This window comes from Pan paniscus, chromosome 13 (genome assembly GCF_029289425.2).
Source record: "Pan paniscus chromosome 13, NHGRI_mPanPan1-v2.0_pri, whole genome shotgun sequence".
Taxonomy (NCBI): Eukaryota; Metazoa; Chordata; class Mammalia; order Primates; family Hominidae; genus Pan; species Pan paniscus.
In genome coordinates this window covers 37,651,412-37,671,075 of record NC_073262.2, presented here as the reverse complement: position 1 = coordinate 37,671,075, position 19,664 = coordinate 37,651,412, and the positions used below count along the sequence as shown (strand labels likewise).

The window sequence follows — 19,664 nt, the reverse complement described above, 5'->3', positions numbered from 1 at the left end:
CCCATCATGGAAAGGACATTGAGGAAAGTTTGTCAAAAAAAAAAAGCCCAGGATTTTTGTGGTTGAGCCATAGTGAGTGATGGGCAGAACATGGCAAGCTCCCTAACAGCAAGTGGTCCAGTGATACACTTCACTGTCCTGTAAAAGCTGAGGATGCAAGGACCCAGTGGTGCTATCTGTGCCCTTTCTGAGTTGTGTCCTCACTCTGCTAGCTTCTCTCTCAAGCTATCAGCACAATGGTCGGCCTGAATAGCATGCTTAAGGACATAAAGCATTTATAGAGTAGGGCAACATGAATTGTTTTAAAGCAGTTTTCAGATATGTAGTTCAATATTCATGCCTAATAATGATGACAGCATCTTCAGCTTCAATTCCAGCAGTATTTTTTCAGCTTATATCTTAGATGACATTTGTGCCTCTCAAAACCTGTCTGTATCCCATGCAGAATGGTGTTTCAGTGTATTTCAGTCTTAATGCTGACAGAATGCAACACATTAGGGGACCTTGTTGTAGCAAGCAGCTATAGTCACTTCCTCTGCTAAAATGAAAGGGGTCAGGATTTGGGGGAAAAAAAAAATCCCTGTCATTTCATAACACATAACACATTGACAAGAAGAAAAGACAAGTGCAACTTATCATTATAGGTGTTGTTATTAACCTTCCTTGTTTATACTGCACAATTCCAATTATACCCTTTATGATAGACTTAGCTAGAGGGCAGGTCGTATTTTTTAAATGGGTTGAGAGCAGTAATGGTTTAGCTAGTGTTCCTTTGTTTTCTATTGCTTGGTTAAGCATGCCATATGGTCTTTTTCCTGTTTTACTTATTGGATGCATAAGAAACTCTTCTTTAGTTGTGCTAAATCGGTGGTTCTCCTCCCTGGGGATTTTTTTAAAACATGCTAATACTTCAGCTCCACCCATCAGGGATTGTCCTTTAATTGGTTTGGGTTTCTGAGAGTAGGGTGGGGCACTAGGAATTTGAGAAAGGATCCCTGAGATTCTGATATGCAGCTGGAATTAGACACAATGAGATCAGCTATGGATGACTTCAGTTGTGATATGTAGAGACTGAGGAAGGGCAGACTCAAAGTGGGTCACTATTTGATAAGGTTAGCTCTCTCTAAATTGGGGATGTTTTAAGAACAGCAGTGGTTGGGGATAGAAAGCTGAGGATATTGGAAGGAGTCCCTGGAAATTTAGAACTATGGCCTGGGCTTCTGAGTGTGTTGCGTCTGCTACAGGAAGTTTGTATTTGCCTTGACTCTTATCCTGGATAGTGTATGCAGATATAAACATGAATTGCTCTTTCTTAAGTCTATACAAAGGGCTTTCATATAAAAAATTTCAAGTTCACTATATATATAATATATATATATACACACACATACACATATATATAGCATTTGAGAAAAACTTTAAATCCCACTTAATTAAGCATTCCTAACAGCTGTCCTGTGAATTGTCTCAGCAGTATTACCCACATAGGACAAGTAAGAAAATTGAAGTTCTGAAAGGTTAAGTGCCTTGCCCAAGGTCATATAGCAATTCAGTAATGAGATGGGATTAGAAATCAGAGCCCTGAAGGTCTTGTCTGTTGCCAGATCCATTGAATTTGGCTTCTGTTGCAAAATGAATGATGATTATAAAAATTTAAGAATATAGAGTACATTTTTTCAGGCAGTATTTCAAAATGAAAGAAGTATATGGATATCCTGAAGCTTATTTTTAACATTCCTGGAAAGCAGAAAAGCTTTGCAATTTCGCCTAATTTCATTTGTATATAGATAGATAGAATCTTTAGCTCAGTGTTCATTTTGAAGTACTTCAAGGTTTAGCCTGGGAGAGAATTTTAGGGGAAGATGCTGCTGTTGATGTATCTGCTCTATATATGGAACACCAAGATGGATAGGAAGGAACTCTATAAAACCTTCCTACTCATAGTTCTACTAGGGCATTGCATTTTTTTAAGCACTTAAGCCTCCATTTCTCCTTGAACAAAGAGAGAACATATTGGATTGATGGATTTGGATAATAAATACAAAGTTCATATTATCATTTCTGATCTCTTATAGAGATCTTTTACATTATTATCCATCTGTCAAGTTTCACTTCTGCCGCACTGGGTAGATTTAATAATGCATGTATGTACATTTCAGCATAACACCAGCACCTAGGTGAGTTGCCTACATGTAGCAGGTACCTCACAAATATTTATTAATGATGACAACACTGTATGTGGTAAATGCTTCACTCTGATAACTCAGTCACAGATTTAAAGGTGAATAAACTTAGGCTGCCTAATATTGTACTGCCATCTTTGCTGTCTATAGTATTGACTTAGAAACAGCCTTTTTTTTTTTTTTTTTTTTTTTTGAGACAGAGTCTCGCTCTCTTGCCCAGGCTGGGGTGCAGTGGCGCAATTTCAGCTCACGGCAAGCTCTGCCTCCCAGGTTCATGCCATTCTCCTGCCTCACCCTCCTGAGTAGCTGGGACTACAGGCACCCGCCACCATGCCTAATTTTTTGTATTTTTAGTAGAGGCGGGATTTCACTGTGTTAGCCGGGATGGTCTCGATCTCCTGACCTCGTGATCCGCCCACCTCAGCCTCCCAAAGTGCTGGAATTACAGGCGTGAGCCACCGCGCCCAGCCAGAAACAGCCTTCTTAATGACAATTTGGAATTTTTTCCAAGTCCAAGTTGTTTTCCCCTCATATTAATGCTCCTTTTTGAATAAATGCCAAGTCTCTTCAGTATTATGGCATCCATTTGTGATATTTCTGTTATAATAACACATATAGAGTAGCTATGGTTATTTTGAGGTAAGTCCTATACTCTCTTTTCCCATTAATTTTTAATTCCATGTTTCACAAACAGGTTTGTTGAGGGACGCAAAACAGCCTTCTTTTTTTTTTTTAATTTTTTTTATTTTTTATTTATTATTATTATACTTTAAGTTTTAGGGTACATGTGCACAGTGTGCAGGTTAGTTACATATGTATACATGTGCCATGCTGGTGCGCTGCACCCAGTAACTCGTCATCTAGCATTAGGTATATCTCCCAATGCTATCCCTCCCCTCTCCCCCCATGCCACAACAGTCCCCAGAGTGTGATGTTCCCCTTCCTGTGTCCATGTGTTCTCATTGTTCAATTCCCACCTATGAGTGAGAATATGCGGTGTTTGGTTTTTTGTTCTTGCGATAGTTTACTGAGAATGATGATTTCCAATTTCATCCATGTCCCTACAAAGGACATGAACTCATCATTTTTTATGGCTGCATAGTATTCCGTGGTGTATATGTGCCACAAGAAAAAATGCTCACCATCACTGGCCATCAGAGAAATGAAAATCAAAACCACAATGAGATACCATCTCACACCAGTTAGAATGGCAATCATTAAAAAGTCAGGAAACAACAGGTGCTGGAGAGGATGTGGAGAAATAGGAACACTTCTACACTGTTGGTGGGACTGTAAACTAGTTCAACCACTGTGGAAATCAGTGTGGCAATTCCTCAGGGATCTAGAACTAGAAATACCATTTGACCCAGCCATCCCATTACTGGGTATATACCCAAAGGACTATAAATCATGCTGCTATAAAGACACATGCACACGTATGTTTATTGCAGCATTATTCACAATAGCAAAGACTTGGAACCAACCCAAAACAGCCTTCTTTGAATGTTTGAATGATGCAAGCAGAATTCTGTGGCAAGAAATAAAAAGGTCCAGTGATCCTGTTGAGTAGATAATTTTAAGAATAGCAGTGCAGTCAGTCTACCTTTTCCACACATTTGAAATGCAATCCTGTGCTGGAATGAGAAATAAAATGTACATTTTTCTTATTATACATGCACATGGGGGTGATAGTCTTTGAATGATCATATAATGTTTCATACAAACCAAGACATTTATGAGAGTGAATGGAGGAGTTATTATTATTTAAGCTAAGATAATAGGTATTGGCTAAAATTGCCGTGAGAAAACAGGATGTTTGACCATCCTATCCATTCCTCTCCAATAATATGAGAACGTGGTTGTAGGTACTAATTGCCTTGCAATTGTAGTTTAATTTACCAGGAACATGGAATGGTTTTAAGCCATTCGTTGTCTGCTCCTAGATGTACAAAACAGGAATGAGACTCAGCTCTGAATAGAAAGCTGGTTTGTCATTTTTTTCTTTTTCTAAATTACAGAAAATTTAACTATTGAAACTTTTCTTCTATTTTTTAAAATCTTTCTTTTCTTTCTTGAACTGACATGCTAGAGAAAATTCCTTGCATCTGGCAATGTGTTCATGCTTTACATGCAGTATCTCATGTAATCCTCCTAGCAGTTATAAGAACTAGAAACTTTTAGTTGGCCTGTTTTACAACTTAGGAAGTTGAAGCTTAGCAAGGTCAAACAAATAACCTAAAGTCTAACAGGTGTTAGGGTTGCAACTCAACCCTAGGAAGTATTTAATGTGTGACTATTAATGTGATATTAATCATAAAAAGCATTGGTGTCATCCTTTTGCTTCAATCTTTGTGAGAGAGGAACCACCAGGATGGGTTCAGTTTTGTTTTTGAGTGGTGAATTGTATATATAAGTGAAGAGGAGGAAAGAGAACTTCAGGGTGAGAACCAGGAGTTAAAAGGTGGTAAGCCTGGAACAATACTGGGGCTGTGAAGCATAATAGACCACTGATGTTTAATGGGTAATAGGAATATTTGAGAAACAAGGGAAACCCCTAAAGGTTAATTTTTAAAATCTATTAGAATTCTGCAGGTTGCTGCTGGAATAACTGCCATGCATTGCTGGTACATAACTATCCTGCATCTACTCTGCACCTATGCTTGCCTCTAGCAGTGCCCCCAATTTCCTGGCCACACGTTCATCTCCAACCCTGCCTGTCCTATCAGCCAGTGCCTATGTTCACTCCTGTTCTACCACCCACTTGCTGTCCCCCTACTCTTACATTTTAAATTAGTTGCAAACTTAGTAAGTCAGTTCTTTATTGTAGCTCATTAATCGAATAACTCTGACATCAGGGCTCAGCATTCATGACACTAATTCAGTGTGATGTTCCCCAGCTTACCTACCTGCAAATCACCCAAAGCGTCTCTTTACATACTCATTTCTTCTCTCTTTGCTATCATCTTTCTGGAAAAGACTAGTGTAGACCTTCACAAAGAATCTATAAACATCTCTCAATGTTTGTAGCCCATTCATGTGCTTTCTATGGTAAATATGTTTCTTAATCTTTAAGTCACCATCTTCTCTAAATGTTATTTCTTTTGACTATAATTAAAAACAAGTTTAATTATACCTGATGACTTAGTGATGATAAAATATGCATAAATCAAAACTGAATTTAAACTAGTTATTTATTAGTCATAATCATGCTTGAGCAATTGTTGATGTTGGCAAACAGGCACTTTAATTTATTGTTATTCTTCTTCATAGGCCTAATGAGGTTGGAAACTTCACTCACAAAAGCTTACAAATATGGCACTTTTTTAACACTGAAATCTTCTGTAAGCGAGTGCTATTGAAAAATTGCTTAGAAGGGAAGAAGCATTCCTTTAAAATAACAGAAGGACAGTGATGTAGACTACCTCCCCCCAAATCCCCCACCCCCGAATGCTCCCCTCTTTCCCTTCATCATACTATAAAGTCTCTTTTAATGGAAATATCATGGGCCTAAATGTCTGCCTAGTACAGTTTTAACTCTATCTAGGTGATTTTTGGGAAATTATTTACCTCTTCCACCCCCCCATTTTCTTATCTGTAAAATGGGAATAATAATACGAATCTGATAAGAAGTTATAATAATAAAATAAGGTAGCATATGCATACGTAAAATGCCCAGGCATGGATCTGACATAGATTAAGATGGTAATTCCTAGAAATATTTAATATGTTTTACACACATAGGTGATCTAAATATAGTCCAGTGGCAAAGCCACTATCCTCCCCTCTCTATAGCTACTTCCCAAAATCACTTTTTCTTGAGTATTCAGTGGAAAAGGAGGTGTTGTTTGACATCACTTTCTGAGAGCTACTACTTGGCCTTTGCCCACCTTCTCTTACCTGGCTTCAAACCATGATATTGGGGGCTGCCTCAGACTCTACTTCTTTTGTTGCTGGTTACCTTTTGGATTTCTGGAATTATTATTCTCCCTTGACACAACCCTCATGCTGGGTTCAAAATGAGGTGAAATTTTTACAGGAAAGGGATATGGATCCAGAACCTAAGAGAGGATTCTTTATTTTATTTTATTTTTTTTATATACTTTAATTTCTAGGGTACATGTGCACAACATGCAGGTTTGTTACGTAAGTATACATGTGCCATGTTGGTTTGCTGCACCCATCAACTGATACTTTACATTAGGTATATCTCCTAATGCTATCCCTCCCCCAGGCCCCCACCCCCCAACAGGCCCCAGTGTGTGATGTTCCCCGCCCTACGTCCAAGTATTCTCATTGTTCAATTCCCACCTATGAGTGAGAACATGCGGTGTTTGGTTTTCTGTCCTTGTGATAGTTTGCCAAGAATGATGGTTTCCAGCTTAATCCATGTTATTATTTCTTCATGTTGTTATTTCTTGATGATATGCTCAACAAGGTGGGGATTATTCATGCCTCCCTTTTTAGACCATGTAGGGTAGCTTCCTGACATTGCCATGCCATCTGTAAACTGTCATGGAGCTGGTGGTAGTATAGCAGTGAGGATGACCAGAGGTCACTCTTGTGGCCATCTTGGTTTTGGTGGGATTTAGCTGGCTTCTTTACTGCAGCCCATTTTATCAGCAAGGTCTTTATGACCTGTATCTTATGCTGACCTCCTATCTCAGCCTGTGACTTAGAATGCCTTAACCATCTGGAAATGCAGCCCAGTAGGTCTCAGCATTATTTTACCCAGCCCCTATTCAAGATGGAGTTGCTCTGGTTCAAACACCTCTAACAAAATAAGAAAATCATTGACTGCTCTATCTCAAGTGTACACTGCCTGCCCTTGAGTTTCCCACAACACCACTTAAGTCTGTTGTGTGCAAAGGAGTCTGCTATAGGTTTGGCCATAATTTGAGGCATTTACATCATAAGGACAGGAAAATTCTTTAAAATTGAATGCTAAATATGTCTATTGCAAAGTTCAAGGAAATATACATGCACACACATACACACACAAACACACACAGAGAGAGAGACTCTTAACAGATAGTTCACACATCTCTGGTATTGTTTCCCTAGCTTAAGATCCTCCCTTAACTCTCTCTCTTCAAAGACATATACATTTTTCTTCATTTATGCAGTGTGGATCAGTTTCTCCTCTGGAAAATCTTACTTTGATACTAAATGTTGATTTTCACTAGAGGATCCATCCTTTTGAAACTCCATCTGAATATCTGTAGGGCATGAAAATCAATGCAACTATTTTTCTCAAACTTTAGATTATTTTACCTGCAGTCACACCATAAAGGCTGACTACCTCTGTATGCGAGTGTGTACCATATGTGTATGGTGTGTGCATGTGTGTGCATGTGCATGTTCAGTGTAAAAGGGAGACGTATTGATCCATGCTGTATATGTAGTCTCCCTTAGGGATTCTCCCTCCATGTGAGGTGAAGGCATCCCTTTCGTTTTTTTCTATTGTTTTCAATCTTTATTTACAGACTCCTAAGATAATATTTGGACAAAACACACATACACACAAACCCACACTCAAGAAAACATTCTGAGGCTAAATAGTACAGTATAGGCTAAACAGAGATAATACAGTATAATTGACATTAATTGGGAGTAGGGGAAGAGACTTTTTCCTAAAGGCATAATTATTTACAAAATATTCTTCCCACCCAAATAAAGATAGCTTTTTGTATTATTATGATGCAGAGCTATCTTGGTAACCCTCTTTTTCTTTTTAAGCATCTATTTCTAAACTCTTCACAGAACCTTAACTACATTTAAAAAGGGGCCAATTATAGCATTTACTCTTTCAAATAGCAGCATGTCTCCTTTGACTTTATTGGCATGTTCTGCCAGGAAAGAGGTAGCCCACTCAAATGGGACAACTGAGGAAGATTTAATGAAGGGACTATTTACAAAGGATGAGAAGTGTTAGGGTAGACTAACAGGGTATGATGGTTTAGGACCTGGGCTAGTGAAAGTTAGAAGCCATAAAGTTGATGGAGGGAGAAACATTTAGTGGAATGAAAGAAAAGTATTTAATAGCTACAGGCAAATGCCGCTCCATAGGAACTGTGGCTTTTGTTAGAGATAGGGAGACAATGTGAGGCAATACAGAGGATGGAATCTGGTGGAATAAATACCTTGATGTCTCTATCCCTCCTCTTGCCCTTTTTTTCTTTTCTTTTGTGTGTCCTATCCCCCCATTCGCAAAGCCCAAACAGAAGCCAATAAGCCGGGAGGCTACCAATGCAGCCCATCTCTGGGTATAAAGCAGGTTGAAGAAGAACAAAGAGGGAATCTAGGGGGAACAGATGGAAAAGATCCTATACATCTCCTTAACTTCCAGTTCAAGGTCATAAGATGTGCAAAGGTGTTGGTCTCTCCTCCTTCTGAGGATCTCATTCAAAATGATAGGAAAGGAATTTTAAAAGCCCTAATTCCTTCTCAGAAACAAAAGGAGAGGGCCATTAGTGGAGGACATTAGTGGATGACAGAACATTAATGGGTAATGACAGAACATTAATGGGTAAGACCAAAAAGTAGAGAAATTGATGACACGACATTGGGAGCCATGACCTAATGTAGCAGGAAGGTGGGTGGTGGCAAGGAGAAAGCTCCTCTACCCAAGAGGGCTCCACAGAGCCTTGGTGACTGGTCTGATGGAGGACAGGAGTGAGGGGTAGGGCCTAAAAAATATGGGTTATTAAGTAACCAGTAGAGGCATAAAAAACATCATTATAAAAGATTGAAAGATGGTACAAAGTAAATTGTCAATTACTGCAGAAAGTCAATAGGTAATGTCTGAAGTTCATAAATCAAGAAGTAATGACATAAGCATAGTATTTATAGATTTGGAGGTAACCATAGAAAAATTAAATACAGAAGTAGTTGAAAGTGTTCCCTCTGAAAAGGAAGACAGAGAGTAAGGAAGCTTTCATAGTGGCTGAGTTGCTTCTCACTGTGGGTCTTCTAGTATTAATGATTTTTTTTAAAAGCATATATAATTTTAATAAATTCTTATTTCATTGTGCTGGCTTTCTATAAGTTAACTTCTTGATATGGGTAGGTCTATTATTTGTACCAAACCTATCAATTTATTCCATCTTCTCCTACACTGTCTTTTCTCTCCATTCTTTATAACCCTCACTGTGTTCCTCCCTCTCTCCCACCTTTCCCATGTGCTCACACCCAGAGCCATACTCACATACCTTCCTTCTGAGTGTAGTTAGTTACTTGTCTGTCTTTGTAAATAAATGCCTTGCACTCTTACATCTCAGTGCCTTTCTTCAAAGTGTTTCCTTGGCCTGAAATGGCTTCATTCATATATATATATATATTATCTATTATATATATATATATATGATTCATTCATATATATATGATTTTTTTTCTATTTAGCTATCAAGGCCCTCAAAGCAGACAAAAATCTGTCTCCTTCATGATCCCTCTTTGGTTGCCACAGTCAAAAATGATTTCTGTTTCTTCTATACCCACCTAGCACCGTGTCTCTCTCTGACACTGCTCACACTGCAATGTCTTCTAACTAGTTGTATATATGTCTGCCCCTTTTCTTCTTACTTAATTATAAGTTCTGTAGGTCAGAGATTTGTGTGTGCATTTACGGTGCAAATAGTCTATCTTCCACATAGTAATTGAAGTAGTTGCTAAGCACTGTAACGATAATTGATTTTTGTTGTTGATGTTGATTCAGAAGGCATCTAAAGATTGTGAAATGAGTGCCTCAACACATTAAAGTGAACATCAGTTGTTTTTTAATTGATGTTCCTATTAATACTTCTATTTCTCAGCAAAACCCTGAACTAAACAATATTTTGTTCTTTCCCAATTTTAGTGCCTCTTTCCTAAATTCCAATTATATATATATGGTTATAAGGTTATGAGGTTTTGAGGAATAAGAAATCTAATAAACAATATCCATAAATGAATAGGTGACTAATATATTAAATATTATAGGTGTGTTTTGTTTGCATTATAAAAAATAGCCTGGATGGAGAAATCCCTTACTCAAGGGACTGAGTTGCTAATAATAAAACACCAGAGATTTCAGCTGTTGTTTGGAGATCAAAGAAGGTTTCTGGGGCCCCTCCGATCATGCCATAAAACTTTTATGCCATTGGTAAGGTAGATTCTAATTAAACATATTAAGACAGTGGGAAATAATTATATTTGAAATCACCATTATTAAGTATTGTGTGTTTATTTCATAAAAGTAAGATGGAGTATTAACTCCTGGTCTTTGCTTGTTATTTTCGTTCCCAGGTTGACTTTCCACATGTGCTTACTTTATCTCTCTCTCTTTTTTTTCAATTGCTACCTGGATTTTGATCTGCATCAACATAAAAGGGCACTATATAATTTTCTTTTTCCTTTACTTCAGGAAATGCCACAGTAAAACAGTCTCGATACAGAATCATCATCCAAGAAGCAGCCAATGGAGGCCAGGAATGCCCAGATACCTTATATGAGGAGAGAGAGTGTGAAGATGTTTCCTTGTGTCCTGTATATCGGTAAGTAGTTACCTTTTAAAATTATCGTTAGACCTACTATAAATTATAACCTATTTTCTTTCACATAATATATGGTCGTTTGGTGAAAAATAAGTAAGAGGGGATCTGACATTTACATATCTTCAAATACTTTAATATTCTTACCCTCTTATCTGGAACATATTTGGGAGGAGTAGAGATATGAAAGTCTAATTAACAGGGGGAAAAGGAAGCATGTTTGACTGTAAGTGAGCTGCTTGACTTATGCCACCATGGCAGTCCATTTTCAGGATCATGTTCGAAAGAGATTCAGGATGAGATTTTTACAGTTGTTATCTGGGGGCTGGAGAAGAAATACACACCACACACACACACACATGGGAGAAGGAATACACACACACACACACACACACACACACACAGACAGGTGGTAACTTACCTTCATTCTATTGTTCTCATCCTAACATCTTTAATCAAGAATTAAGAACAAATTTGTACTCCCTTGTTTATTTTAATTAAAAATTTTTGGTTCTCAATTTTTGTGATACACAATTTCAGAAACCATCCAATTAGAAGAAAACGTTTAACTTAGGGATAAAATTTTTTATTACAAAAAGAAAATGAATAACTTTTAAACTATGTATGTTCCCTGTATATTCCCTCTTGGCAAATTGGTGATTACTATTTAAAAAATAATAATAGGTTTCTTTGCTTACTCACAAACTTCCCCCCTTTTAACACCTGACAGTTTTAAATCTGATTGAAATGCTACTTTAAGGTGTATTTGGATTAAATTCAATCTCTATGGGGTTTTACTGATTTGTGAATATAATCCATGGTCTTAAAAATAATATAGGTTTTATCAGCACACTTATAAATGCCTTTAGCAAAAATGTCCCGTGTTTCTGCTAATTATTTGAGAAACTAAACCTAAAGCTGTGAAATTCAAGGGCTAATTTATTTGGGAAAATACAAGTCATTTCCTTTTTTAAAAGAAGAAAGATATCGTTGAAGAAGGTCTAAATTACTATTGATTTTATCATCCTTTACTTTCATTGTTTTTATCTGATGACCAATTTTGGGAGGATGTAAATAAACACTGGGAACATGCCCAGACTACCATTTTTTTCTCATTAACCACAGGGCCATTGTGGAAACACTGTCAATATTCATCCTTTTGTACAATGTCTAAATATTGAAACTTCTGAGCCCAGCAAAAGAGCTCTCAAGGAAAGTATCCAAATGAAAAAAATTAGCCAAATCAAATATTATTAGACATTTTTATGAACCCAGGGTTGTTATAATCAGATAAAATCAAAAAACTATTAGTGGGATCTTCCATTTCTTTGTCCACTCATTTTACTCTCCTATTGCACTTCAATTTAGCTACTTGTGTTTGAGCTAGTTTCTATCAATGACCTCCTGCCACGTTCCCCAAAAATCAGTTCTACTGTGTATGAATTGGATCATTGTGCCATTTTTCCTGATGCATAGTTCAAAATGTATCCAAGTTATCAGCATGAATCTCTGCTCCTTAGTGAAACATCCTTGAATTTTGAGCAATATAGTTCCAATTTAGATTTCGCTTTCCCCTTTATTGGTATGTTAGGGAGGAAGTTGTCTTAGGAAGCGAGTTAACGTAGGATTTTATCATTATCTTCTGATTCTTCTTTCTGACTCCATTAAGGTGATATATTCACATGTTTACCAAATTAAAGCAGAATCAAAATGCCTATTTAATTTGTCAAGTGAATTTGAACTTCTCTCAACACATTAAGTAGCTAAGACAGCATGGGCGCCTTTATCCCTATGTAGAATTGGCAATAAGATGTTGACAAGAGGCTGTGGCTGAGCATCAGAGACAGGACTGGAAACTGGCCTGTCCTGACTTATGCAGCCTGGGACAAATCATTTAACTTCTCTGAGCCTGGTTTTTGAAAGTTTAATAAAGGAATTCCAAAAATTTCTTTCCTCCATTTCAGTCTATTCACCAAGGTAAAGGAGATTGAACTCCTTGGTCTCATTTTGGTCAAGAAAGTCTATATAAACTCAATTTAAGGAAATTGAGTGAATCAATGACATTTTAGTTCAAAAGTTGAACTAAAATCCCTTACCTTTTGGCTTCTGTATCTTGGAATCATGCAGAATGTATATCTATGCATGTATAAAGTAAATTTATAACAATCTAAAATTAATAGATGATTTCTTTAAATGTAACAGGTTTCCTGTTTAGCTGTTTCCTGATTTTTTTTCCCCAACTCTTCAGCTATTCCCCTTATGAAGGCCACTTGAATGAAGTCAATGATGTTTTGCTTTATGTTTCTCACTGCTTTTTTGAAGTAGTTATCAGAGGTACTGGCTCATATGAAAAGGGTTAAAATGTACTAAGTGAAAGAGCAGAATCTGTAGTTATACTTAGGGTTTGGGTTTTCTGGAATATTCTGAAGAGACAGATTTAAGGACACAAGTCATCGTCTGCCCTGTGAGTCATAAAAATAGAGTTTTGTTGACCTGAGAAAGAAAAGCCAGTAGAAGGTGAAAAGATTTCCTTCAAGACTGTATCCTCTGAGGACTAGAAATCATGGTATTTTATCAACAGCAGGTCCATTCCTCTTTCCTAAGATTAACTATCAGATAAGATAGTTCCATGGTGCCTGTTCTTTTACTCTATAACCTATTGAGATGTTTGATTTACTTCAAAAGTCCTTGGAAACACTTTATAAAAATTTGAAGCAGAGGATTAAGTGTGAAGGTTTGTACCTCAAGCTTATAAAAATTTTGAAGCAGAAGATTAATGTGAAGTTTGTACCTCAAGCTTACAGATGTTCAAACCTTTATTCTCTAACGCACCAATGGGACACAGGGATTTTCTCTCTCTTGTTTTCTTTTATTGTTTTTTTTTTTTTTGGAAACAATTTTAAGTGCATAAAGAACTAAAGAACTAGACCCTCCAGACTGATCAGTGCCTCTAATGTTTATTATTGCCACTTTTCTATATTAACCAAAGTTTATGTGTAAAATATCCAAATTCAGCTTTTTTCTCATTAGCCACAGGGCCAATTCAAAAACACTGAATTACTGCCTAAATCATGAATCTGGGGTAGAGTGGACTATTGTCATTCTAGTGCTTGCCAAGGCTTGGTTTTATGACATTGATTTCACATCCATTTTTATTGAATTACTGTCTTTACGTTTTTTTAAACTTCAAACATATATAAGTATTTCTTCTTCGTGTTGATCACAGTAAAGTTTCTAGTCCATCGTTTTTGGTAATCACAGGTGGAAGCCACAGAAATGGAGCCCTTGCATCTTAGTGCCAGAGTCTGTCTGGCAGGGAATAACGGGCAGCAGTGAAGCCTGTGGAAAGGGGTTACAAACAAGAGGTATGATGATTTTTACATAGTTTTTTTTTTATTAATACGTAAGTTAACATTATGTAACTCATATGTGTTGCTTACTTTTATATTTGAATGAATTGTGATATTATTGGCTTGAATTATTCATATTTATTGATGTTAAATATAAATAGGATTTGGCATAGTTAGCAGTTTATATTAGATTATCTTTAACTATAACCAGTTAGTGTACCTAAGGACTAAAGCCATATAAGCAAATATCTGTTCTCGGTCATAGTATAGCCCAATGCTCATGTTCCAAATGCATGTTAGATATTACCTAATATCTGTGAATGAAGGTTTTGTCAAGTTGAGATTCAACTGTCTGTATACCTTAGATTTTTTGGTGCTAATTAAATATTTGTTGATGAATGAAAGAATAACTGAAGGAATTGACTAATCTTAATGATCATAGGATATGTCTTAAATATAATTGTCATATACATACTAATCATATATCTTACATGTCAAATGCATAAAAAGGAAGTATTAAAATTTCTGGAAGACATATGAATAAGCTTCTGGACCTGAGTAGAACTGCTTTTTATCATCAATGTCTAGAAGGTGTGGGAAATCTCTGAAAAGTACTCAGAGAATCATCAGACTGCTCACTTTTCTATTTCATTCATAATCCAGGTGCCAGTTGTAGGAAGCTTGATATGAAGTGCATTATTCTCTAAACCTGACCACTTTCTCACTAAAGGGATATATGTGGCAAAATTAGACCTTGTGGAATCAATTAAATTATACTGGTTTCATAATTAATGTTCTTTTAGAAGGCATATTTAGAATTAAGTTTCTCTTTTTGTTACATAGGTCATACTTTGGAAATAATATCCCTGTCAAAAAATGTACAGATGAAATTTATTGATCAGGTAGTTTGATTTAAGATTGCTATGGGGATCTACAGTGGCTTTGTGTAAATTATAAGAAAACCACTTTCTTAAGACATTTTACTTTTATATATCACTAAATTATTGTAATAATATGATATTGTTATTTTAATATTTTTGCCTACTTTCTGCTGAAAAATTGTTACAGAATATCCAAATCACCAATATCTACTCCATGAATGGAGCCCTGTTGAAAAATGCCAACTTTATGTAGTGTACAGTTTAAGTAGGACCTTGAATTTGTTACTCTATGATATTACAATACTAAACAAAACCATTTAGTAAGTTCTGCAAGGATATTGTATGTAAATGATGTAAAATTATCACATAAAAGCAAGATATTTCATATTTTCTAGAATATGAAATCTCTTTGGATTTCAATATAAATGAATATTTCTAGCTGGATGCCTGATAGTCCTTTAGATTAGGTAATGAACTTTCTCTAAATTTGACACCAACATTAGAGCATTCCTGGTGTTTAGTTGATGGGCAAGTTGTACTTTTAGCATAGTAGGATGGGTCTTCAATTTTAGGATTATGGAAGAAAGACATTGCTACCTCTATCTTTTCTTTAAATTAAGAACCATAAAGGAAAATACAGAACAATAAGACTAAATACATCTCCAATGAGATCAATGTCCTTTATAAAATCACTCCAAAGAACAAGGAATACAGTAAACTTACTTTCAGGTAAATTGGGAGCCATCTGTAAACTAGGTCATAATATATAAATTTGGAAAGTAAATGGAGATATGGCAAAGTATTTTGCAGAACAGGATTACACCTAAGTGTTGGCAAGGGTGAAGGTGTGGGAGCTGGAGAGAAATAAAATGGTATATCCTGGACAACTCCAGGAAGAAACCACATTCTGCAGAAGGAAGTGTGCAAGAGTGTGTGTGTATGTGTATTGGGAGTTGAGGATAAAAGCTGGAGCTCTGAAAGTCTGAATAAAGAGCAGGAAAGTTCCTCCTTGTTCAAGTTCCTCACCTTTCACTCTACAGAGTCAGATTTCTACCATTTCTTTTTCTTGTGGGAGCATGGAGATGTATTCTTTGGGAAACAGAGAGGTTTTAGACTCTGGACAATAAGCAGAGTTGGGTGGAGATGCGGGGCTACACTGAAATCAGGTGGATCAAAGGAATGTCTGAATAAGGAATTATGAGACTCTGATTTCCTCTGAACATTAAACTGCTAAGAGTTGAAGGATAGAGAAATGAGAATATAAAGGGGAGAAAAGTATCAAAGAAATAATACTAGAAAAATACTCATTAAGGAGCCAAAATGATTAAATAAGGCCCATATCAAGGCTTGTCATTGTGATATTTCAGACCTCCTGGGGTAAAGTCATGACCCTAAAGCCTTCCAGAGTAAACACCATGATCTCTCACCCAGAGTTCTTGAATAAGATTGTAGGGCTTTTCAACAGCAGCACTGGAAAGTGGAAGGAAATAAAACAGTATCTTCTAAATGTGGAATGAGAATATTTTCAACCAAGAAATCCATATTAAATTATCATTCAATTATTAGGATAACATGAAATGTTTGTAGAAAACAAAATCTCCAAAAGCTTACCTTCATAGCATCCTGTGTCCAGAAGTAAATAGAGTATATGCCTCATCAAAGATGAATAAATCAGTATGCACACTGGGTATCCTCCCCAGAAGAGAGGACATTGGCATTCCTAGGAAGAAAGGGAGGGGAAATTCATGGACCACTGCTGTTCACAGGCCTCGAGCTGTTCACTAGGCTCATGTGGTGAGAGCAGGAGACCTGTAAAGTGTCAGGAGGGATGTCTTAACATTAACAATAGAAAGAATAGAGGACCTGTCAGGTTTGACCTGGACAACTGTACTGAGAAGCATTTCATAGGTATAAAGCACTTATCCGGATTCATAGAAACATTTGCAAATAAAAGTGAAAAAATTTCAGGAAATACAAAGTGTTGTAGATAGGAGGTATAGTTACAATATACTTTTTCAGCTTACCTATAAAGAATATATTGTCATAAAGGCAAAAGCATTAAGTTATGGATTTAAGCAAAAAATGTGATTCAACAATGTTGAGAGTTTAGTGAAGGGACCTGGGAGGTGTTGTCTTCAAAAAAACAGCAGTAGAAAACACCTATCATTAAGGAATTGGCTAATGGAGCTATATGAATATATTTTTAGAAACATGAAGTACCCATTAGAAGAAACTGTAGAACAGTAAAAAAAATAATTGACTCAAAGTGAGGAGTCAGATAATTATTTGTTTTATCATTATTCAAATTTCAGTGCTATGAATATGTACTACTTTGGTAAAAATATATTTTTTAACATAAACTGGCCAGGTGTGATAGCTCATGCCTGTAATCTCAGCACTTTGGAAGGCTGAGGTGAGAGGATTTCTTGAGCTCAAGAGTTGGAGACCAGCCTGGACAATATAACAAGACCCTGTCTCTACAAAAATAGAAATTTTAAAAAAAGAGCCAGACATGGTAATGCATGCCGGTCATCCCAGCTACTCAGAAGGCTGAGGTGGGAGGATTGTTTGAACCTGGGAGGCTGAGGCTACAGTGAGCTGTGATCATGCCACTGCATTTCAGCCTGGGTGACAGAATAAGACCCTGGCTTAAACAATAATAATAATGAAATAAAGTGATCGATGCAGTGTTCTAAGGGATTATTTAAGTAAATGCATTGCAAAATGCTGAAAAAGCTAGGTCCAGGAAGGAAATTTAGATTGGGGAAGGGAGGAGGAAGGACCTGCCTGTTTTATACTGTATGAAGAAGCTTCTGCTGTCAGCATTTTTTGCTGGTTTGAACACACAGGGTCTTGTTTCTTTACACATATTAATAGGATGGACTGTGCTTCCCAAAAATACATGTCCACATGCTAAGCATCATAACCTGCACATATGACTTTATTTGCAAAAAGGATCTTTGTAAATGTAATTAATTTAAGGATTTAAAGCCTTTATCAATTTGGAAAAGTTTATTTTGTCTTTGAGGATTCTTTGTATCCCAGAGGGAGTTTGAACTCAGACCATAAAGTCATGGGAAAGCCGGCTTGAGGTTACACATTCTCATGAAGGATTCTCCTCTCTTGCTATCCAATGCTGTTTTAGAATTGCAACTTGTCTTGCCAAAACCTTGTGCTTACAAGTTTATTTCTATCTAGTTCATCCCTAAACACTAAGGGTGAGTGTTAGTTGCCATTGCTTCTAGTGTGGGAATTTTATAAGATTCTCCATAGCCAACCTTATATTTTTTCCTTCTGTGCATTATGAATCCATAAAAGTAAAAACTGGGATCTCCAAGATTTGATAGAAACCCTTGGGATGAAATTTGTCTTGTTTACCTTGCAGGGCCTCGTACTTTCACTCTGTTTGGGGTGTTACGGATTCCTTACTTTCAGACCAGCCCATCAATACATTCAGAAAATATATATGTTGTCATATGCTTTAGTCTTTTTCATTTGAAAGGATATTTTAGGATTTATATACCATTAGACTGCCAGAAACAGAAGTACCACTTGTTTTACTTCATTATGCATTTGTTGCTGACCTGTTTAATTGGTTCATGGTTAAGATTTCATTCGTGTAATAATTTTTCAGTTAAAAAATAAGAAAAACAAGAAGATAGAACAGCACATAGAGTTATAGCTGTAGCTAAGCGTCTACACCATCTCCAGAAAGATGGGCATTTTGGGTTTCATTGTCCTGGTTGTCTCCTACTTCAAGGAGACCCACGTGTTCTTTCTGCCCAGAGTCTTGTGCTTTATCAGAATAATTTTTTTAACGGTGACTTGTATTTTATGGCAAATAAAAGTATAAGAGGAAGAAACTTAAACATAATAATAAGCTTTGTAGAAACTGCCCTTAAAATGCTAAAACTTTAGTACTAAAAAAAGAGAGAAAGAAAAGCCGAGATGCTGTCGTTGCTGTAAGTGGAGTGTATTTCTCTAGGGACCGATTTTTTGTTTTGCTATCCACAGTAACTATTTTAAAGCTGACTTAATGGACTTTCCAGTATTTTTCTTTTGGACAGAACTTTCTTGTCATTTATCAGCCCGTGAGTATACTCTGTCAGCGACAGACTTGACATTATGGCACTGTAATGGATACAGAGTAGGTACTGGAGATCAAAATCACTTGTCTACAATATCGTTGACTTTCTTGAACTATCTGTAGTCTTTTTTGGTTTATTTTTCCTGAACAATGTTTAGGTGGACCAAAAGAGGCAGATCTCTAAACTCTGTCAAATCTTTTTGTTCTTCTTTAATTAGTTTTTGTCACAGTTTTCTTACACAATAGTTTTGATGGATTCTGTCTGTTTTTCTTTGCATTCAAGGAACCCCTTTAAAGTAAAGATGTTTTTCTGGGAAAAAAAAAATGAGCAAAATAATTCACTTTCAAAATTAGTTGTGGATTACCTTTAGTTTTATTTATTTATTTATTTTTTTACTGGATGATAATGTGACTTTATTTTTCTTATTTATTATAATTATTATTATACTTCAAGTTTTAGGGTACATGTGCACAACGTGCAGGTTTGTTACATATGTATACATGTGCCATGTTGGTGTGCTGCACCTATTAACTCGTCATTTAGCATTAGGTATATCACCTAATGCTATCCCCCCGCCCCCACCCCACAGCAGTCCCCGGTATGTGATGTTCCCCTTCTTGTGTCCATGTGTTCTCAT

General features: G+C 36.5%; 1 protein-coding gene across 1 annotated transcript in view; it reads left to right on the top strand.

The window, feature by feature from the left end:
• THSD7B (thrombospondin type 1 domain containing 7B) overlaps positions 1-19,664 on the top strand; it is a 914,353-nt gene that overhangs the window by 497,249 nt on the left and 397,440 nt on the right. The window contains exons 11-12 of the mRNA XM_024927960.4: positions 10,582-10,711; positions 13,970-14,073. Of these exons, the coding sequence (XP_024783728.3) occupies positions 10,582-10,711; positions 13,970-14,073 (234 nt within the window). The remainder of the gene's footprint in view (positions 1-10,581; positions 10,712-13,969; positions 14,074-19,664) is intronic.